Genomic DNA, 24112 nt, shown 5'->3' with positions numbered 1-24112 from the left:
TATATTTAATAAAACCAAATTAATTGAAAATCTCAGTCCCATAGTTCCGTTCTGTCCCACCTTGATTTTTTCCCCATTAGACACACAAAAAAGTCCAACAATGGGCTGGCCTTGTTTCACAAACAAAGGGGTAAATGCTAAAGCTTCAACAGAGACCTTTGAAAACCCCAATAAACCTTTCTAAACAACTTTCTCATTTTAATTCTTTTTCTTTCTTTCTTATAAACTAATAAAAATCTATTGCCTTATTGTCTATTTATTTAATACATAGTTTTATTTATAAAATAATAATTATAATAACAATAGTTTATTCCTCTCAAATACCTCTATATTTATGTAACTTTCTTGGTTATTTCCTGGCAAAACCCAAACCCAGTTTGGACTAGACATTATAAGCTCAATGGATAATAGTCAAGCAGAGAAAGTGCATGTAGCCCTTGGGAATGATTTAGAAGATGGTTTTAAGACCTTGGAGTGGACTCTCAAGAAGTGGAACTCTCAGCCAATCTCCATTATCATTCTCCATCTTACTTTCAGTATCTCCAAGGACTATGTTTACACCCCATGTAAGTTTATTTCATGCTTTCTCATAATCAAAACACCCAATTTTTCTTCTTTGATCAAATCATTTAAATGGGTATTTATCTATTTATTCATTCCAGTTGGGAAGCTCCCTGCAAGTGCAGTTAGTGATAAGAAACTGGATGTTCTTAAACAATATGAGAAAGAAAAGATTGACAAGTTACTCCCTAAATACACATCTTTCTGTGGCCAGGTTAGATTGTTTTTCTTGCAAAACGTATATATTCATAAATTTTTAGTTCTAATGAGTACTAAGTATCTCTATCTATCTATCTTTCTGCAGGTGAAGACTGAACTACTTAAAGTGGAGAAATGTGATGAGTCAATTCACAAGATCATTATAGACTTGATATCAAGACTCAAAATTACCAAATTGGTCATGGGTTTTTCATTCTTAAAGTCCTCACCATGGTAATTTACCAATATGTAGTTCTAATTTCAAAAAATTACATGGCTGATTTAACATGTTCTTTCCGTATTAATTTTTTTGTTCCCTTTCTTTTCTGTCTATTTATTAGGAAAATCAAGAATGCAATAAATGGGTCGTTTTACGTTCACAAGAACAAGCCAGATTTTTGTGAGCTTTTCATAATATGTGGAGGAAAATTACTTTCCATTAAGGGAGAGAATAAGAGAGGAATAATGGAAGATGATCAAGGTGTCATGGTAGCAAAACTTAGAGAAAAGGGTAGTTTTAAAGATTGGCTAGGAAAGATTTTCATTCCAACCCAACCAAATCCTCTAGAGAAAAGCCCTCGTCGTTTGTTATCTTCTTTATCAATTAATCTAGACTCCCCAAGTTCACAAACCCAATGGGAAAATTGTGTTGAAGAAATTGAAGAATATTTTCAACACTTGTTGTCCTTAAATTTGGATCAAGAAGAAGAAGAAAAAGAAGATGTTGACCAAGTGAATGAAAATTTTGATCTACAAAGTCTAGTGATGGAGTTGGGCACGGCGGGACGTGCGGCAATTGATTTGGTAAGTATTAAATTATTAAAGATATATCTAATGTTTGTCGTGAGTTGTAAATTATTTTATTTAATATATAGTTCATTTATTTTATTGATTAAGATATGTTTTTAGAGAAAATGATTTTACTTTTGTTTGGTTTTAAATTGCTTCTAGCTTATCCTCCTTTTTGACTTTGGGAGATTATTTTGAATCTTTGATAGTGATGTATATAAAAGCTTTGAGGGGGATTTGTTTGGTTATTAGATCCTACTAAGTACTAAATAGTGTAGTGTATACCACTTAGGCTATTTTATACAAGAATTGATGAGTGTTCATAGTCCCAATAGTCAATTTTATCTTTAAGACTATAGACAGAGGCATGTGTTTTTTTTTTTACTCTGTGTGTGTTTTTCTTGGATATCTATATTGTGTATTGTTTATGTAAATAGTTGGTTTCAACACGAGAACATGAAAAGAAAACTAAAACTCGGTACAAGTTAATGATTTGCAATAAACATGCAAAATACTCATATTTAACTTATAGACAATCATTGAAGTAGTAAAGGAAGAAAATGGAAATTATTAATAGAAATCAAGTAAAAGGAAAAAAAAATTATAATTTCCAAATATTTTAATATGTATGCATTTGCTTCAAATTAATGTCTTGTTATGTTTGGATTTTGCTGTATTTGAGCTTTTTGTTTTGGTTAGATGCATGTATGCATAATACTAACATATGAACTTATTTAAATCATTTTTTTTCTTTCAATTGTTAATGTTTTAATGATTTTTTTAAAAAACATATATAAGTAGATTTTTTGAAATCTTTTCTCAGTATAAAGTAGATGTTTTTTTTAAATAAAGTAAAATAATGCACATCTACCAAACATAAAACAAAAGTTAATTTACTCTTTAATATATGTTAAATATTTCATATATGTCCTTTATTGTATTTGTTTTAGTTTAACAGACTAATAGCAATTTTAAGATATATATAGGACAATTTTCATACAGGGGCTTCAATTTAAGTCCTACCGATGGGGCTCTTCAGTGTTCTTGACCCGTGAACAGTTTTCGGCGCGATTTTTTTTATAACCGTATATATTGTAGTTGTTTAGAGCATCTTGCAAATTTTCAGAAAATTCCGAATAGTTTACAGTAATAAAAACTAGGTTCAAATATGTTGCTTTTCACGTGCATAAAAAAAATTAGTCACGCATACAACAACATGTTTGAACTTAGTTTTCGGTACAGTAAACTATTCGGAATTTCCTGAAAATTTACAGGATGCTCTAAACAACTACAATATATACCTGAATAATTTATAGTGTCGAAATCAGAGTTCAAATAGTCTGTTTTCCACTCGTATAAAAAAAAATTAGGCACGTGTGTAAATAACTGTTTGAACTCTGATTTCGGTACTGTAAATTATTCAGAATAGTCCAAAAATTGGCGAGAAGTTTGTTATAACTATAATGCACGTCAGGTTATAATTTCTCCAAGTGTCGAAAATAAAAAAAATCTCTAGGGTAAAAGTGATGCCCCTACCTAAAAAAAAAAATTCTATATATATTTATATAATAATGTGTGTTGATACTACTTTGATCAGAGTGGTACAGAAAAAATTGAGTCTTTGAAAGCAAAACTGAGAGAAGCTCAAAAAATAGTCAAATCCAAGAGAATAGAAGCGATGGCCAATGCAGAAAGGCGTTCAAAAGCAGAAAGAGCTATTTTTTTATGCAATCGTCGGGTATATATATACACATTTATATATTTAATGCCTAAACTATAAAATATAAGCCTATTTCAGCTATATATATTGATTATATATATATGTATATATATATCAGAGTGGTGAACTCCAATCAAAGATCAAAGAAGAGGTAAATAAGCAAACAGAGTTAAAAAAAGAGTTAGAAGATGAAGAGGATCACCTCCATGAAACCATGACCGAGGTAGAAGAAACGAAGAAGAGGCTAAAATCACTGACACAGCTCAAGAACGAGCTCTCCAACAAACTTCACATATCCAAATTTGCCAAATCTCAATCTGAGGCACAGCTAAACAACGCGGTCAACTTACGATCGGAGATGGTTAGGGAAATTGAGGAGCTGAGGCAACAGAGAGATGTTCTTCACCGTCGGATTGAGTTTTGTAAAGAGAAAGACGCCATCGGAATGGTGACCAGGTTCGTTGAACCGAGTAGCGGTTGCAAGGAGTTCACGGCGGAACATATCAGAATGGCCACTAATGGCTTCTCCGAGAGAATGAGGTTGAAGCCTGGAGGCGATTGGACTGAGGTGTATCGCGGCCGCATTAATCATTACATGGTTGCCATCAAAAGACTTGACTCTGGTAATGGAATGTCTCAAGAAGATTTTCAATCTAAGGTACATCGCCTATTTTTTTAACTATCATAACAGTTTTTCTCTAACTGTCATAACCGTTTTTAGAAGAAAAAAACAAAATATATTATTTATAATTATTTGAACTATATAGAACTCCATATTAAGAAAATAATAATGATATGTGCACATAAATTTGTGCATTAAAGTTGCACATAATTATACATAGTATGTCATACCTCAAATACTTAAATTACTCATAACCTAACAATTCATGTTGTTAGATTTTAATTTTAATATTGGGAATTTATGATTGACAGGTGTTACTGTTGAGCCAAATCAGGCACCCGAATTTGGTGCCCATGATTGGTTATTGCACTGAGCTAAAATGCATAGTATTTGAATACATGCACAATGGTAGCTTAAGGGATATTTTCTTAAGAGAGATACTCTACTCTCGCAAAAGCTCCGCCAAGAGACGGATCCGGACTCTCCGTTGGCACGACCGGATACGAATTGCTGCCGAGATTTGTTCGGGCCTGGGCTTCCTCCACATGGCCAAGCCCAGGCCCATTGTTCATGGTCAACTCAGGTTGGCCAACATTCTCCTCGACCGCAATCTCAGTGCCAAGATAAGTGGGTTTGGGCTTTCTAAAAGTGGTGACGAGCAATGGATTAGATCAGACATTCGGGCCTTTGGACTTATGCTGATGCACCTTTTGACTGGGAGGAATTGGGCTGGGCTTGTTGAGGCCATGACTATGGATAGAGCAGGTTTGATCCGGGATTTGGATGAAATGGCCGGGAAGTGGCCATTGGACCTAGCCGAGAGACTAGCGGGCCTTACGTTGAAGTGTTTGTCCAGTAACCGTGGGCCTAATATGGATTTGAAATTGGCTACTGTTATGGAAGAGCTCAACGACTTGAGGGAAAGAGCTAGTGATGTTGTGGCAAGTGGAAAATTTAAGGTGGCTAGTCGTAATGGATCTGATGTGTCAATCAATAGAGCGGTAGATGGAGAAGACCTCATGGAAGTACCGAGTTTTTTCCTATGTCCAATATTTCAGGTATGTTTTTCTTTTTTATCATTTATTTACATTCTTAATCTAAGGAAAAGCAAGTGATAAGTTTTGGGGTTATTTGAATGCAGGAAGTAATGAAAAACCCACATGTGGCTGTGGATGGATTTTCATACGAGCTAGAAGCCATAGAGGAATGGCTTAGAATGGGGAATGATACATCGCCCATGACAAATTTAAGGCTCAAACACACTTTTCTTACCCCTAACCACACCCTCCGTACACTTATACAAGACTGGCATAATAAAAGATCCATTCCACCTCCCTAACATTCTTTCTACTTGAGTGAGTGTATATTGCTTTTGGATTTTCCTGTATGAGAGAGAATTTAGGTGGAGAATGTGATGTCAACTTAGTTAACATTGATGTTTAGGTGTTCTAGAAGGTGAGCAATACACCAAGCATCTTGCTTTAGATCAATTTGCTTATTATCATGATGTTAAGAAAAAGATAGCAAAGAAACTAGCTCCACATGGTTTGAATATGAAGAATGCTGTGAGCTATTCGATGTAAAGTTTAACTTCTTTTCAAGGAAATAAATGGTAGACTTGTACATTAATGCAAAAAAGAGACAAAGATAGTACCAAATAGACAGAGAAGTAAGTAACCTTTTGAAAGAATGTATTAAATTTTAACTATTGTACAACCCGGAATAATAATGATTGGTCCGTGAATGGAACAAATTTCACTAACCTGGTAGTAGCCAGAAATTTTCACTATCGTGTAAGAAGCTATATATGTATATCAACAGCAACTATCTCCTATATCTTGAAGCTCCGGTGTCCATATCTTCAGCCGAGGGTTTTCGTAGAGCCTCTTCACTAGATGAGGAAAGATTCAAAACTGTCACCCCCCAAAGCATTTTGGCAAACATAAACATCGGCCATTTTTCCCTGGCAAAGAATAATCTTCAAGTAAAGATGGATCACTTCTGATATCTTCTGCGTGTGACCATATATACACCCCTCGTTCTTGCCGACTACCTGGGACAGTGTTGTCCAGCACGAAAGCAACCAAGAGTGTCACCACCATATTCAATGACAAAAGTGCATTTATAGCAAAATCAATCTGGGTAACACAGAACAAAGAAAGGATCAGCAAGTCTCTCGTATACAAATTATAAGCAAGGCATAATAGAAGAGTTAATCATTAGATAACTTGGTATGAAAAGTTGACTTACTTGTTTACTACCAGAATGAACTGGCCCATTCGATGCTGCAGAGTAAGGAATGAAATAACTGGGCAGAATTAAGCTGGATTCGGATTGATATTGTTGAAAATAAGCAGGGATAGACAAACCAAGGAATAAGGAAACACCAACTATTGTTATGTTTCTAAAACTTGCTGTTTGACTATATTGCAAAGTTGAGAGACCCAAAGCCACAGTAAGCCCCCACATGAAGCAGAGTGTAGCAGCAGCTAAGGCCAGCGGTATAGAAGCAAGAATGGCACCAACTTTTCCTATGAAGCAATAAAAAGAAGCTAAATTGTCAATATAATAGACCATCCAATCTAAATGCTTCAAATATATACATATATATATATATTATATATACACACACACATTTTCAGCTTATAGGACTAATACTCATGCTATATACAATAACTTGGTATTACTATGTTTTCTCTGATAATATGTTTAGTAGTTTACCTATAAATGAGAAAATGATAAGAAAAAGTGCTCCAAATTCCACGGCCCTTCTATTAGCCACCTTTGTGACTTCAACAGTATGCACATTTTCCGTTAAGGTTGTGGACCCAGTTCCAGAGCCCCAAAGTCCGGCTAAAATACTGCAGAAACCCTCCAATGCAATCCCTCTGCTCACAATTCCTGGTGTTGGAGGCTTCAAATTGAGTAGAATAGATGTTGTGTGGTATGTACCAACCTGAGGTAAGTTTTTCAACCACTTGCAGTGTCATATAATAATGCCATCCACATATAGTCATCTTTTGAAAAAGAGACAAAGGTCACAGTCAAGTGATATAAAACAATTTTTAGCCAGAAATTTTCAAATAACTTGTTTACGGTTACATTTGAGTTATATTACTGACCGAATCCACTGATGCAACAAGTGATGTTATGACCATAATAATTGAGGTCCGCAAATGGAAGATGGGCATGCCCCACTGAAGAGGATAGGGAATCCTAACCCATGCAGCCGTTCTCCATGCATTGGAAACATCTGTCCTACAATGCTGCATGGTATATGCATGTTTTCTACATCCATCATTTAGTATGTTTGAACTTGGTATGTTGGAGCTGCAGCCTTTGTAATCATATGCACCACCAGCCGTCAAAAAAAATGCATATATCCATATAATAATTACACTTAGGGGAACCTGAAAAGGCAACATGATCAATCAGGATCTGACATAAGACATGTACGGCAAACTAAAAACACATTCCTAGCACCATTGTCATTATCAGCTACAGAACTATCACCCAAAAAGAAATGTTTAGAGTTAAAAAGAGTCAAAATAATGAAAGGAAATTCCATACCGCATAAATTCTAAATACACGACTCCCAAAGATGGATACTCCACGAAGGTACTTCAAAGCAAAATTTTACAAAGATGAAAGTTAGTGCTTCATCAATAAGATATTTTAATATTATTTAAAACAAAAACAAAAAACTCTATGGCCTGCAAATCTTGAAAAAGTAGATGTGTACTAAAGAATCAAAGAAATAAATATATCGGCATAATCTGTAAAATTACAATTCAACTCACGTAGTTTTCTTAAATCACTCACCAGGGTAAATATAAGAACCAACAGTATCAGTGGAACACTAATTTCCACACAACTACCAGCTTGCGGAAAGCCATAACTGAAAAACGCTAAACCTACTGCAGCAACAGTTGGTGCAACCACTATAGGGTTTATCAATCTGCAAGAAATCATATGACAGAAAAACCAATATATTATTAGCCATATCTAAACATACAAGAAAACTTTGAGAGCAACCAATTCAAAAACTAATTAATTTTTAATATTATTCTTATTATTAAATTATATATGTTAATGGAAGATTCTAATAGAAGTATTACTTTCAACTACCTCAACAAAAGAGACATTAAACCAGTAAATCCCAGGAGGCTTTGAAATATTGATCCAATGATTATAGCCCCTTGGAGTTCTCTCATGATATGTCGAAATTTCTGCAGTCGAATTACCGCTGATAAATGTTGTGCAATAGTAAAACTTGAATATATTTAAAAAAGAGATTCATGAACTACAGGTTATTCTCATAGTTTAACATGCAAAAGATTAAAAAAACCCTGCATTGAGAATATACATGGGATACAATATATTTTTTGAAATTGGACTAAGGAACAGGAAACTATAGCATTTTCTATGAAGGCAGTTAGGAGAAACTCGAACCTCAAATCTTGAGGGAGCAAACCACAAGAAAATTTAGGAATTCCTGCATATTTCAATATTCCTCAGACCTTATGCAGGAAACTATACATGAGATACAATAGAATACTATCAAGAGAAATAGTAATGATTCTAAGATTTTATTCAACCAAAAAATATCTCGTATTAGGAATACGCATTACAATCCTGCAGAAAAGGTTATCAAATTCCTAAAATTTCGACAGGACTCCAGAAAATAGTAGGCAACTAAACGATCTTTTACATTAACTGAACAAACATTAATAATTGAAATAAACTTACATGGTCTGTAAGATTTCTATATTCCTGAGCATTTATAATAACCAATGCCGGTGCCAAATATACAAATGAGCTTCCCTGAACTAGTGGGAGTCTAGTTCCGAAGTACGAGTGCAATATTGTTGTAACTCCAGAAACCAGAATCATTGTTGAAATCATTGTGGCAGTATCTTTCTGTCATCATTACGAACTGATACGAGTTAAAATTTCAACAACAAAAGGCATAAACTTCCTTAAAACATTGCATCAGACACCAAATACCATGGGCAAGATACTTACATCTGTTCCACCCATAGCTGGAACAATAATCAAGGGAATGAATATAAGAGAGCCAGCCAATGATAAATAGTGCTGTAGGCCGTAACACATTAGTGGTACTGCAATTAAAAACAACCAGTCCAGATGATGTAAGAATGAAGCCACTGACAGAGCCAAGACTAAAATATAGAGGGGCCAAAAAATTTTTTAATAAAGATTATAATAATATATATATAAGACAATTCTTCTGTAGAGACTTCACTTTAAGCCCTACTGGTAGGGCTTTCAATATTTCTCGACTCGTGAACAATTTTCGGCGTAATTTTTTTTTTATGATCGTGTATATTATAGCTAGTTAGAGCATCCTGCAAATTTTTAGAAAATTCCGAATAGTTTACAGTATCGAAAACTAGTTTCAAACATGTTGTTTTCCACGCGCATAAAAAAAATTAGTCACACGTGTAACAACATGTTTGAACTTCGTTTTTAGTACTATAAACTATTCGGAATTTTCTGAAAATTTACAGGTTGCTCTAAATAACTACAATATACACGGTCATAAAAAAATCCGTACCGAAAACTATTGACGGGTCGAGAATACTGAAAGCCCCACCGGTAGGGCTTAAAGTGAAGCCCTTATAGGAGAATTCTCCTATATATATATACAAGGGCCAATATAAATTTATACAAATATTTATAATAATTTTTTTTCAAAATTACATGGTAAAACAATATAGAATAAAAAGTTAAGGGGCCATGGCCATCCCAGTCCCCCTAGCTCCACCATTGAATGAACCACTCATTTGTTATAATTTACTTACATGTTAGTAACTAAATACGTCCATGAATTCAATATCTTGAAGAAATGGAGTGACGCTCTAAAATTTTGTTCTTCTCAAATGTCATCAAATTAGCATTTACAAAGAAGAATTTAAAAGAACAGAAATAATGCTTAAGAATCATTTTCACAAAAGGGTCTCGACATGAAAAGATATGGTAAGCTTGATGCACTCTATTTTATTTTTATCCAAAATTGATTCTAAACAGATAAGGCACACCCAGACACAGGCATGCAAATAAAAAAGTGAAATAATTAATAACACGCTAAAGTTTACAAGGTTGAGCGTGTTACTTTTTCTTGTAAGCCTTTAATTTTTGTAAAGACAACTAAGATTACTGCCTGCTAGCTTAACTTCGTTACACCTAAGTGGGATATGGATCAAATTTAATTGATGGACCTTCAGTATTTAAGGTCACAACATTTTTGCTAACTTGTTACCAGTTCTATTTGGTAGCTTACACTTTTTTTCCCACTAAGTAGAACCAGTAACATGTTTCCCTCCTTTTACTCGGTTTTGCAACTGTAATATTAGTTCCTAATTCTTCCAAAGTTGATTAATTCTCAACGTATAACCACATGAAAAAATAATTATTTTAGACACCACAAAGAGCATATATAAGTTGACATAGGTATAGTCTAACCAAACCCCGGATTGTCCCTAGGGCCACATTTGATTCCGGTTGGCCCACGCCACCCTCCATGAGCAAGCTCTTCACCATCTGGAATTGAATTCATTTCCACATCCATTTCATCTTTACCTTCATCTCTTTTTGGCTCCTCTGCTTGATTAACTGCTGCAATTCCAACTCCATTCCTATTCCCATTTCCATTGCCAACTCTATTCACATCCCTATCTGCAATCTCATTCCCTTTCTCATTGCCGTTCCCATTAAAATCAACTCTCCTCCCATCTTCTCTACCAACGGGTTCGTCCCTAATCCTTCTCCTCTGATTCTCATCTCTTAATCCCCGAACCCCATCATTCTCGTTCCTCCTCACTCCATTCACATTCCCGGAAGCAGGCTCAATCTCAGCTCCTATATTATGCCTAGTACGGCCCAAAATGGGGTCGATCTCGATTTTGGGAGACGACTCATCTGCTCTATGGCCATGACCCTTCTCCAAATCAAACCCAGCGGAGCTGTCGTTCCTCTCACTGGCACTGGTCTCAGTTGAGTAATTCGAGACAAACCCAGTTCGCTTCGCCCAAGATCTCAGCTCTCTAGGATTATAGTGGTCTGCTCTTGGCACAAAAGGGTCGACGCTAGTAGGAAGCATGAAGTCCTGTTTAGAACCACGGCCACCCTTCTTCCCTCTCTCGGCCTTATCTTCAAAATCCAAGGATGACCTTTTATCCATTTGAATAAGCTCTTAAAAACTACAAGCAGAACAAACACAAAGATTCTCACTTCTCTTCCTCGCAGAAAAGTAAGAACAAAAAGCTCAAAAGCTCTAATTCATCAAAGAAAAACATAAGATAAAAAATGGAGGGATTAGAAGCAAAGCAAGAAATAATGAGCTGGGTATGACTGGTTTAGTAAAGTTGTGAAGAGGTGGGAGCCATTATATTGATTTGTAACGTCTCGCAATGGTGGCTGGTGCAAGATGGTGAGAGAGAGAGAGTGAGCTTTGAAGACTGTCTTTTCTTTATCGAAAATTATTTCCATTTACCGCTCGTTAGTCGCCATCGGACGTGAAATTACTGAAATGTCCCTCGTAATCATCCGTTGTTTGAAAAAATAATTTTTTTTTTAAAAGGAAGTAAGATATTTATTAAAACTAATAATATAATAATAGTTTTTTTGGGTTTATTTTTGCTAAATACCCTATATTTTTTAAAATTCCAGAACAGACCCATGATTACTAAAATATACCATAAATAACCCCATGATTACAAAAAATAAATCTTATAAGAAAGTTTGCCTAGAATTAAGTACAAGTAATTTGTTTAAACAATCACAAAATTTGTTGTGACATTTTAAAAAATACAAGGTTATATATAATATTTAGCGAAAACTTAGAAAAATAAAATGTTATAAACCCCAATTTTTTGTTCTTTAATAATAATAGTGAAATATGAAAGTTTAGCACATTTTAATATTCCAGAAATTATAACAGCCAAATTAAAAAAAATCTAGTTATTTGAGAAATTTAAAATTAAAAGAAAAAGTGGAAAAATAACTTGTTAAACATTTTAAAAATAATAATAATAATTGAGAGTAGTCAACTAAAACCAGTTGAACTTGTTTTTAAAAAATTGAACTCTATCTTTCATAACTTAAAGAGTTAATGAAGGTTATAAATCTCTATACTTAAGTAATTGAAATTAATATATTACTCTAAACTTTTTCATAATAATTAAAATGTCAATTTAATAAAAATTAAAATTTTGAAGAAAAAAAAAGTACAAATAAATATTTAATTTGGTCAGTTTTGTTGAAATCAAATTCTAGTTTGATTGATTTTTAGATTGCCATTTCAAAAACTAAAAAACAAATTTTGAATTTCTTGAATAAAAAAAAATGAACCAATGGTAAAACATCCCTAGTTATATAATATGATGTATACAAACAAAAGATATTGTTGAAGTTAAAGAAGGGATTTTGGAGAAATATGTAACGTGTTTTGAGTTGTGATTCTGTCTGGGTGATTATGAACAATTTAAACCTCATTCTCAATGGCTTTGAGAAAAAGGAAGGAAGGAACTATGATACAAGTGCTTTTAATATACTGTTTAATCTTTTTTAAAATTCGGGAGGAGTTGATTTAGGAAGCACAAGAGGGTTGTTCACTTGGCCAAACAAGCATGAAGTGGAAAAGCATATCAAAGAAAGAAAAATTGGACAGTCTTCGCATTCGTGTGTGAAATTTCCTGAGGCGTAGGATGTTACCCTCAGATTATGCACCTATCATTCTCAATAACATGCTTGGTAGGGAGAAGCTTAAGATCCCTTTAAGATATTTTGAGGCTTGGGCTTCAAATAGCTCGAGTATTGAAGTGGTGAAGGAGGTGTGGAATGGGAAAACAGCATGTTTAGAGAGCTCTAACCTAGTGACAAAAATTAAAGCTACAAATTCAAGGAATTGGAATCGGAAGCATTTGGGCAATGATGAAGAAGAACTCAAGTTATTAGGGCATCTCCAATGGAGAATTATGAAAGTGGTGTAATACTATTTTCTAACATATCTTGACAAAGTGAGACTTCAATGAAAATGATGATACAAAATGTGTGCCAAATTTGACACATATTAAAAATTGCGTCAAATTTGGCCAACAATAAATATTACATTTTTTATTTACTCTTTTGTCACTAACTAATTAATGTTGTTTATATTAATTTAATTTTTTTAATTGTTACTTATTTATTTAATAATTTGTTATGTACTTTCAATAAAAGTTAAATGATTTGATGACTTTTTAAGTTGATTTGCATCAAATGCATTGGAACACAATTGCAAAATTTGGGTCAAATATAGTCTTGGCTCGTTTTTTTGCCAAATTTGGCACAAAACTTTCATCATCCATTGGAGATGGTCTTAGAATGTCAATTCTAATATCACTAAAAACAGCTCTAGAAGAGGAAGGGTCGATTCAATTAGAGATTATGGAAGTGTAAGCGAGGACAAAAAGCATGTGGAGACAAAAATCTAAAAAATTGGGGTTAAAAATTGGGGACGGATACACTAAATCTTTTCACGCATCAACTATTATCAGTCAAATATATAATCACATTTGAGCAATCAAAGGAAGTAATGAAATGGTTTAAGGAAAGAGATCATATTGGGAACTACTTTACGAAAAAGAATTTTAACCTATTGAAGTTCAATATCCTAACTATCCCAATGAATTAAATGATTTGTTTGTCAATAAGATATCTCAAGAGGAGAATATGACATTGTGTAAATTGCCTCAAGGATAAAATTTGAGAAACTATATGGAAGATGAATTTAAGGATATCACCAAGACCTAATGGGATGTTAGGTGCTTTCTACCGTAGCTATTGAGATACGGTTGGATCTCATGTGCTTTATTTTGTACTAGAAGCGTTTATGAGGGAGAAAATTCATCAAGAGCATCAACCATAGTTTTATATATTTTATTCCTAAATGAGAAGAAGACTATGAAGTTTGATCATTTTCATCCAATTAGCCTATACAATTTCTCTTACAAGATAGTTGCAAACCTTTTGGTTAAACGGTTGAGAAGTATTAGGTTCAAGCTAAATTATTTTCTTTCACTAATACACATTTGTCCTTAATAGGTGGATTGTGAAATATTCTGTTTTTACGCAATACACCATCAATAAAAACAATGTTATAGGGATTTCATGGGAATGAATGAATAAATAAGGCTTACGACCATATCGAATGTGACTTTCTTATGAAGGTGTTGAAAGCAAATGGATTCTTTGAGTTTTATTTTTTATTTTTTACAAATTGGTGTTTCAATGTGTCTCCTTTATTAGATAGTGCTTCTTAATGGAGTTTCCCTGCAAAAAAAAAAATCCTCAGAGAACGGCCTTCGCCAAGGCAATCTACTTTTTTATTTCTTGTTCTTGTTGTGTGGTGAAGTTCTTTCTAAATTGATGGTCAAAGGAGAGGAAATGGTTTTTTGCACAAGACTAGGATTGCTAGAGGGGTTGAAGCAGAAGCAGTTAAACATCTAATGTTTACAGATGACACCATGATATTTTATAGTGCAAATGTGGAATAGGTTTAGGTTTTAAATGGATGCATATATAAGTTTAAATTTTGGTATTGGCAATGGGTTAGAAAAATAAAATCAGATTTATTGATGTATAGCAATATTAATAGTCATTTGAGAAGGTTGATATTTGGTAGTTTAGGCATGGAAACTTTAAGCAGGACGGGGAAATAATTTGGAAACCTCATGTTCTTTGGTGGAGTAAAAAATTGAATTTTCTTTTTCTTAAATATAATATTATGAAAAGGCTTGAGGGATGGCAGACAAAACTCTTTTCTTGAGTAGGTCAAAATACTTTGATCAAGATGGCTTCTCAAAGTTCCCATTGTTATACAATGTCCACTTTTAAAGTATCTACAACTTTATGTAGCTAACTCGATGCCCTTATTAGGAAGTAGGTGGGTTGAAAATACATATAAAGATAGGGTTAAGGAAGTTTGAGGATATTAATAGGGCCATCCTTTTGAAATTAGATCAATGTGTAGGAGCGAGATATCAACACCCTTCGATGAAGGGCTTATTAGATAAATATTGCAAGATAGACAACTTTCGGAATGTGGAGGTCAAAATTTAGGCTTTATGGTGTGGAATGCAATTTTGGACATCAAAAATGTGATCCATACTGGCTCTTATTTTCTGGTGGAGACAGATTAAGATTGGTATTTGGAACTCCCTGTGGGTTCTGTGGTTGGAAAATATTAGAAGTAAAAAGTCTCACAACCACAATACATTTATGAAGGAAATAGCTACTCCACTTCAAATCAATTGGTTTTAAGATGGAACCCCAACCCTAATCCTAGTGGCTTTCCCCTCATATTCTAATATGGTATCAAGAGACATCCACTCTTGATATTTTTGAGACCTTTAGGCCAATGTATGTGGAATTGTTGTGTTGGATTATATGACCTGTTTCGAACGTCGTGTATACCCACAAATTTTCTGATCAGCCTTGTGACGCTCTATATTCCCAAAAAAATTCTGAGTTGGCCTTGTGGAATTCTATCAAATATTCACATTCAGTCCAATTGTATCTAAGGTCTTTCATAATATCCAGTAGGGGTGTACAAATTTTTTTGCAAACCACCCAAACCAAACCGACAAAAATACAATCTGAATAACCCGACAAAAATTCAAACTGCCCAATTATTATATTGGGCGGTTTGGAAATTATACCAACCCACCCACTATAACCCTAATAACCTGATTAATTTTTTTTTTTCCATTTATACATACATATATTATATGTAATATTAAATATTGTTTAATTTTTAACAATGAATTTAGAATAATTTTTTAAAGTTTCAATTTAGAATAATATGTCTAAGTTTAGAGATGTATACTATAATTTTAGATTGTTGAATCTAATTATTTGAACATTTAAAAAAAACTTAAGAATGGTTTGGCCTGGTTAACCTGATCAAACTGTTTTAAACATTAGATGAGTTAAATTTTTTTTTCTTAATTGAACGAGTTAGAGTTGGATTTTTGCAACCCAATTTTTACATTGGGTTGATTAAAATATGTTATAACCCGACCAAACCGATCAATGAACACCACTTTCCAGCCCAAATGTGAGGGGGCGTATCAGAAGTAAAAAGTCTCACAACCACAATATTATGGTGTGAGACTTTTTACTTCTAATATAAAAGATTGGGATATTGGAGGCAAAAGTACACATTGTTTTTAAAAACTTGTTATTAATTACCCAATCTTTTTTTTTTTTGTGGGAAAAATACCCAATGTCCACTTTCATTTGTTTCTGTTGATACCCAGTCTATTTTTGTCAAATAATGTACACGTGCAACGCATACGTTTATTTAGTTTTATAAAACTTTTTTTAAAAAAACTGAAATATAATTTAATAAATAAAACTAAAATTAACTAAATTAGAAACAAAACAAATAGAAAATCAAAATTTTAAAAGAAGAAGGAGGATAGTCTGGTTTGAAGCCATAGCTTAAACGAAGAAAAATGGAATTTAAAGAAGTGGAAGGAGGCACTCTGGTTAGCAGTGGCATTGACGAAGACGAATGACACCATGGTTGTGGCAGTTTCGAAGACAAAGAAGATGAGTAAGGTTGGTTATGATATAACCAATGTCGATTCAAAAGCGAGAGGAGGAGGCTCCAGCTTACCGTAAGTGTTTTCTTCACTTTAAAAGTAGGTTTTTGAATGAATAAAATAGGATAAATGGGCACTGCTTGTTGGTTAGGTGGAATGGTTAATGAGTTTAGTTGAATTGTTTAATGTGTATAATTCTATATTGCCTTGTACTTTAAAACTTTAAAACTTTAAAAATGTTTTTTTTTTTTTGCCAAAATTGATTTACTTGTACTGTAAAGTGTTGGGTTTTGACTGAGTCAGTTGGGGAATACTTGCATCGGGTTGGGGTATGTTTTGTTTTCGTATGACACATATTCAAAAGGGGTTTTTAATTGATTCTTTTACTTTTTTAATGGTCAGGATTGCATTGTAATGACCCAAATTTCTTAATAAGGTTTTGGACCTTGATTAGGAGGCCGGGAGGGTCATAATTGATTTATTATAACATTAAATGATTATATGCATGTTTATGTGAATTATATTATTATATGATGATAAATGCATGCATATGAGTCCATTTTTCATTATAAGGGCATTTTGGTAATTTGGCCCGTTGAGGGCACATTTGTATATTTTCATGCATGTTGGTGAATTTTGAATAAGGCCACATCATAATGTGGATTTGTTCGAGCCATTTGGCATGAGACGATCTTTGAATGCAAGTTATCGGTTTGGTCATAACGGAGTTAATTTCGGGGCTCGGGGTGTGTCTCGAGGTAATTTGAGGATTAGTACATTACTAGGAATTAAAGGGTAATGGAATATGATGTATTATCATTTGAGAATAACGGGAATTTGATGACGTTAATTATGATTAACGGGATTAGAGGAGAAAGGATGGTTTTACCCTTGGTAGCCTTAAGAGGGAATTAAATGACCTGGGGGCATTTTGGTCTTTTGACCTTAAGATATATATGAACCATAGAAAGCTGTAGAAGCTTAACCAAAACAGAGCATCAACTTCTTCTTCATCTGTTCATCTTTTTCTCTTCTTTTTCCTTTGAATTTTTTAGCTCCATTTGAGGAATCAAGCTAGAGAGTTGAGCCTTCATTGTAACGCCCTAAACTTCAGGGACCGCTACGGTGTGCCTAATAAACAGTGCTAAACTCGCTAATAGAGTCATTTGGCCAAAATCGTGTAACTAAGTATGATTAGTGGTTTAGGGAGAAAAAATTTCGGTTAAGATATAACGTTTCATTAGAACGTTTACTGTATACATTGGGATCCCAAAAATATAATTTAAAGGTCTATTACAAGAAAATATTTACAACTAGCCGATCTAAGCGGCAAAACAGGGTTTAACCCTAGTTCCTCTTTCAAACCTCAACCGTGGTGGTTGAGCAGCTGCATATGTACACATCGCCACCTAAGCTCTCCAACTCAAGGATGGTCCAGCTTTCTTTTGCCTTTACCTGCACCACATAGCACCCGTGAGCCGAAGCCCAGCAAGAAAACTTAATATGCTCATGATCAGTAATAACATGTTATCAAATCATTAGGCGCATGTGTAACGCCCTGGATAACCAAGACCGTTACACTGTGTGTTTGAAATAGTGCAAGACTTGCTAATCAAGTCATTTAAGTCAAAATGTGTATCTAATGACACAAACAGATTAGGTTAAAAAGAATTTTGGTTATAAACGATTAAATTTTTATTAAAATACATGTTTGATACATGGGATCCCAAAACAAGGTTTAAATAACATAAATACAACATTCTCAATAACAAATAAATAACCAAGCCACTCTAATGGAAAAATATACGTTTTAGGTTCCCATCCCTGTACAATTCCTCGACCGTGGTGGCCGAGTAGCTGACAATGTACACCTCGCCCCCAGAGCTCTCCAACCCATGGTCAACTTGCCTTACCTGCACCATGTAGCACCCATGAACCGAGGCCCAGCAAGAAAACATAATATCATAACATAACAGTATTAGCAGCTAAACAGTTCGTCGAGCATAATCCAATAATTACAAGACATTAATCAGTTACCAGCAAGCCATAAAATACATTCAAGGCAGCACACTAGTCAATAGCCAATAATTCAACTCTAGATACTCATCAAGTCATACACAATAATCAACAATAGAACATATGTCAAGCAATAACTAGGGTTAATGCCCACATGCCACACCCTCTATTTAATTCACTGTCTTTGGCTCGCTTAGGCCAAGCCCAGTGACATACCCACTGACTCTAGCCAGCTTAACTGAGCTCAGTGACTAATAAGCTATCCTCGGATACCAGTGTCCGAGCCGTGCCATGTGCGCAAGTATTGATTTCGGCACCCTTAGGCCGTTTATCGCATGTCCCAGTGGCATAATACCACCTCATGACATTCATACAATTATAGGGAACTCTTAGTCCCAACATATTCATATGGTTTATCACAATCACATAACAACACATACAAATATAGGGAACACTTAGTCCCATCCTATCCACCTACACAGGTGCAGTTTTCTTACCTTTAATCTCCAAGCGCTTTAACTAGTAAAGACGACCCCCGAGCACGATCCTGCCCCGAGCTTAAGCGCAAACCTAGTCACAACCATAATAAAGGATTCCATCAACAATCTTAAATGAGCTTCTAGACAAAGTTCTAGTCTCCGGAACATTGAACTTCACCAAACATGGTAAAAGATTCAATCCCGAGCACCCTAGATTAAATTCCCAAGCCTAGAATCTCAAAATCCCAAAATTCCTTAAGGGCCGCGGCATTAGCCACCCATGCTGCGGCATGGCCCCAACCAGAGGCCTCCCAATGCACAAAAATAGGTAAGGGTCGCGGCCCTACTCAGACCATGCCGCGGCCCGCCCTCCTTCCTCAGCACCCATCAGCTTCGAAGGGCCGCGGCTCACCAAGAACTATGCCGCGGCTCGACCCCTTCGAACCCAGAAAAACCTCCATTTTTAACTCTCAAACCTCATGCAAACTCACTCAAATCTACCCCAATTCCACAACTCAAATATCCAAAAAAACTTCCCACAAGATTCCAACAACATAACCTAGCTGAAACCTAGACTAGAAACCCATCAAAAACCCACTTCAATCACTGAAACTTTCTAACTCAAGAACTCAAAAACCCAGCCATGGAAACACTATAACTCAACCTTTAAACCTTAAATTAGAGCTTACCTCAGCTACAGAACCAATCCTCCAAGAGTTTTCTGGCCTCACTTCCAAGGTTCCAGCCTCAAATTCAACCTTTAATGCCAAAACCCACAAACACTTAAAACTCAGCTATATACACAGAATTTAACCACCAAAAATAAAACTCAGAACTTACCTTAACTCTTGATTAGATCCTTTAGCTAACCCTGAGCTAATCCCCAAAGCCTCAGCTCAATTTCTCTTAATTTCCCAACCAATCTCCTCTTGCTTCTGTGGTTCCTTTGAGAGAGAAAGAGAGAGAGAAGGAAGAAGGTCGGTTCTAACTTTTGTTCCACCGAGTAATATATTTTACTTAGTCTATCACTAATTAGTTAAGTCAATCCCAAGGCTCGGGGTACCGAAACGTCCCCGAGGGCAAAATGGTAAAATTCTCCAGTATTTCCACCTAAGCTTCCTAACCTCAAATATATCTCCAATTATTTATTTTCATAACCCGATAACCTAGATAACCACCTAATATCCCAAATACCCCTTGACTCACCACGAGTCGAGTATCGGGTCCCGTTGTGACTTTCCCGCAACCTGCTCCCTAGGATCGCCTCATGCCGAAAACTGCAATACACATATGCACAAACATATATATATCCACATAATAATGTGGTCTCAACAATTTATCACAGATAATCACGTTTATGCCCTCTCGACACACTAATCAAGGCCCTTAAGCCTTATTAGTAATTTTGGGTCGTTACAACTATCCCATCCTTATAATAATTTCGTCCTCGAAATTTACTTGAACACATCAGACAGTAAACCTCATACCTCTGACTATAATTCCCAAGGTCCACTGCCTTTTCCCTTAATCTTTGATAACACTCAAACGCGAGTAACAATATTGTTCCACAAGAGCTTGTCCGATAGCTATACTTCCTTTAACTTTTACTTGCACATCAAACCCGTAGAAACTTCAGAGTCTGCTTAATTCACAACGATCACTTCATTAATTTATTCTCGATACCAGAAATACTTATGAGTCATCACCCTTACCAGGGTGAAATCAGCTATAGGCCCTCGACCTAACCCTTGGTACAACCTCAGAATTTCAGTTGAATCGGGAGTCAAAACTCCCCTTTCTTTCCTAGCATAACATATTTTCCCTTATTTGCACTCACTTGGAGAGATACAAATCTCTCATCCTGGAACTTGTTTTCCATAGTTAACAATTTACAAGTTCTTATGTCCTTTCAGATAGGCAGACACTCCTGCCTTAAGAATTCCAACAGCTTCTTTGGTCTTTCCCTGAACCAATACCAAACCGTAGTATCCACTATATTTCACTTCTTCACCTTGCTTAGTACTCCTTGTTTTTTTTTTATCTTACCATATCATATGTCGTGTCACCTTAGCTGTACTCTAGCATCCATCACCACGACTGTCTCATCAAAGAGTACACTTTTCTTAATATTCTAAATGTTTACACATTCAACGCTTAATCCCTTAACATAACTGTTAAGCCCTTAGATTGCTATCCTATCTGTCACCAATATGTAATTTCCATATTCCCACTCTGTTCTCTGGTTCCTTTCCAAGACTTGGGGAAAACTACAGGGTCTCAATTTAGCGTTATCAATGCTCCGCCCCATTACTAGTTCCTATGAACCAAACTACGCTAACTCATTCAACTGAGTTTTAACTTTCTTTATCCAATCACCTTTCTTCCAATCTAATGTGGTCCATTCCTATGATCCATCATCATATCACTTTACCTTTCAACATTCGAGCTTACTAGATTCTGTCACCTATTCAAACTTCCTGATACAACATACCCTAGGAGGTGGAACAATATCCATTTAAAATGCCCATTTCCATGCCAAATTTTCATCGGATCGTTCATCCGATCTTGGTACCCTAACTGGTAATACCTTGACAGGGTTCTTCCCTGTTTCCACCTAACCATCACTTTAGATTCCATTGCCCAAAGAAATACGTACCTGTTCATCACCACACACTAATGCCATACCTATCCCAATCATTACCTTGTACATTCTATTGTAATATGTGGTGCTATTGTAATATGTGGTGCTCTTTTTAACTGACTCACATCTCTCAAGTAAGAGATCCATCTCCACTTGAATCTTCTCCTTGTACGGTCGAGGATTTCTAATACCAATTATCCGTCCTTTACATTTCACCAAATCTTGGTCTCAAGGTTATCCTTCTTACGGATGACCAAATGCTCGTTACCTTACACTACACATACACTGCCTACCTATCATTTCTAATATATTGATCATGTCCCCATTTTACCTTCCATGAGACTTGATCCATCCTCATATCAGCCTGAGTCTGGGCGTGCCCTAACCTGTGATGCACCCTCACAGTTTCATATCTTTACCAGAAGTTAGGTCCTTTATGCTACCCTTCTATATCCAACCATAACGCGCATATCCTTGCATCACTGAGTGCTAATCAATCCTTACCATGTCTTCTGAATTTCTGATCTGACACTATCCATTCAATCTAACTTCAAGTTTTATTGTTCCTCTAATCTCTGGTGTAGTTGTTTGCGAAGATACTCATGTGGTAGATGACGCGCATGCCAGTCTTGCTGTGCTTCCTATTCTTCAGACGCTCTTCAGTAGCTTCTATGTGGCTTCAAATCAAATTTCTTCATACCTGACCCCTCTTCTTCTGTTAGCACTATTTTGAATACCCCTGGCGAGATCAAACTGGCACTTCATGGAGTCTTACCTGCAACCCTGCTTCCTCAGTACTAACATTGTCAACATAGTATTCGTTCGCTTTCCACTTCTGACTGAAGCGTAGTCCAACATACCGCCCGTAAACCTAGAGGAGACCTGTCAATACCGTTCTCATACTTCCTACCTGAAGAACTTACCTGTGTTGCTGACGCTTGAACCAGTTAAGAACCTTTGTTACCAATTCATCACACCCTACTTGGTACAAGTAATAATTCCTTAAATGTCTCTTTCCTTGATCTCCAGCTGGTAATAACCAGATCGTAGATCAATTCCTGGAAACATTGTCCCATCTTGTACCGAGCATGTAAAACTCTTCATCCTTAATAGACGATACAGACAATTTCCCACAATATGATGCTCTGTCTGATCCGAGGTCAAACTCCTTCAGCTGGTCCAGCTATTCTTTATATCAAACCAATACTATCTTAAAAAATGCTCCTAATGCCGAACCTACCTGTAGCCCGACCTTGAAGCACATCCAATATTTCCTTGTATACCCATTTGAATTCTCTACTGGTCAACTTAATTTCCATTCAGTTCAATTGTAATACTCCAAATGATATCCCCTACAATCCATGGTTGTCTCTTAACGGATTCACTCTCACTCTGACTCATATCGAGGCTTCCATATGACGAGCTCTATTGCTCTCACCACGAACCTCTCGATTACTTATATCCCAATTCCTCTACCTAAAGTTTCCAATTCCTCCCCAGGAAATACTAATATCTTCCACCTCTTGCACAATACCCTTGAGACATATTCTCTATGTCTGAATCTCTTTTGGAACACTCTCAACATTGAACTCTTCCAGCTCGTTACATGGCTAAAACATCGACTATCCCGTTAAATACTCATCTTCGAGGAATCAGCCTCGACCTTCGAACGTAACGAGGCATTCTAGTCTCCCGTTCCCTCACCATGGGAAATCCATCCTAACATATCGAATTATTTCATGTAGAAGTCGTGCCCTCACTTGACATCCTCTCGGGTGGCATCCTCTACCTCAGGTGCATACCAAATAACTTCACTGGTTCCCGTCACCATCCTGACAACTACCTTTCAATCAGACCCCTTTCTTATCACAAACTAGGGGCCCTAGCACTGTCTGGGGTCCTTCTACCTCGATAATCGAGAATCTATCCTTTCTGAATTCTACCAATAGAAGTACTATCTTTTGCATCCCTTGCCCTGCAGCATTCATGCTCGACACCTCATTCCATAGATCTCAAATAACATGGCCCTCTCTGCTGCTCAAATACAACCAAAGATCTAATACATTGGAGCGGCCCTACACCCTGGGCCATTCCAGAGTTTAGTCCTTATATGGGTCATCCTTTCTAGTTACACCCACCTATATAAATTTCCAAACCTAATTACCCAACTCACAAAATTCACTGACATACACTGTCGTCACCTTATCATTCTAGATTAAGCTTAGAAGCCTAATAGTCTCCGCAGGTCAGACTATGCCTTTATAACCTCTTTTATCAAATCACCCTCTGAGTTCTTTCCAACCCATCATGCCAATATCTCGGTCTGAATACTATTTCCTGGCATCCTCCTGCCACAAGTATTTAGCACAATCCCTTAGTTATGACCTCTCACCTTTATATAACCAAGAATGGAATTAGCTTTGCCCATCCACTAAACAGTTCTTAGGCAAACCCAAACTTTCCTCTTCAAACCAG

At 35.8% G+C, this 24112-nt stretch overlaps 2 protein-coding genes across 3 annotated transcripts; one reads left to right on the top strand and one right to left on the bottom strand.

Moving 5' to 3' along the window:
* The first annotated feature begins 295 nt into the window (after nucleotides 1-295).
* LOC133806347 (putative U-box domain-containing protein 50) lies at nucleotides 296-5380 on the top strand. Its single transcript, XM_062244462.1, has 8 exons — nucleotides 296-566; nucleotides 663-775; nucleotides 866-993; nucleotides 1101-1563; nucleotides 3146-3286; nucleotides 3387-3926; nucleotides 4202-4948; nucleotides 5032-5380. The coding sequence occupies exons 1-8, from the start codon at nucleotides 401-403 to the stop codon at nucleotides 5227-5229; spliced, it is 2496 nt and encodes an 831-aa protein (XP_062100446.1). The 5' UTR covers nucleotides 296-400; the 3' UTR covers nucleotides 5230-5380.
* Nucleotides 5381-5560: 180 nt separating this feature from the next.
* LOC133806355 (nucleobase-ascorbate transporter 11) lies at nucleotides 5561-11351 on the bottom strand. Of its 2 annotated transcripts, none has more exons than XM_062244468.1 (10): nucleotides 10377-11351; nucleotides 8916-9013; nucleotides 8640-8810; nucleotides 8019-8119; nucleotides 7713-7848; nucleotides 7461-7511; nucleotides 7013-7300; nucleotides 6612-6846; nucleotides 6141-6421; nucleotides 5561-6028 (listed from the first exon to the last, which is right to left on the bottom strand). In XM_062244468.1, exons 1-10 carry the CDS (start codon nucleotides 11092-11094, stop codon nucleotides 5807-5809), a joined length of 2301 nt encoding a protein of 766 aa, XP_062100452.1. In that variant the 5' UTR covers nucleotides 11095-11351; the 3' UTR covers nucleotides 5561-5806. The 2 variants fall into 2 exon arrangements, with proteins under 2 accessions (XP_062100452.1, XP_062100457.1); XM_062244473.1 differs by having other exon boundaries at nucleotides 10494-11351.
* Nucleotides 11352-24112: the final 12761 nt, after the last annotated feature.

The sequence above is a fragment of the Humulus lupulus genome, chromosome 1 (genome assembly GCF_963169125.1).
Source record: "Humulus lupulus chromosome 1, drHumLupu1.1, whole genome shotgun sequence".
NCBI classification, from domain to species: Eukaryota; Viridiplantae; Streptophyta; class Magnoliopsida; order Rosales; family Cannabaceae; genus Humulus; species Humulus lupulus.
The sequence above is the reverse complement of the archived record's forward strand: the minus strand, read 5'-3'. Positions and strand labels throughout refer to the sequence as shown.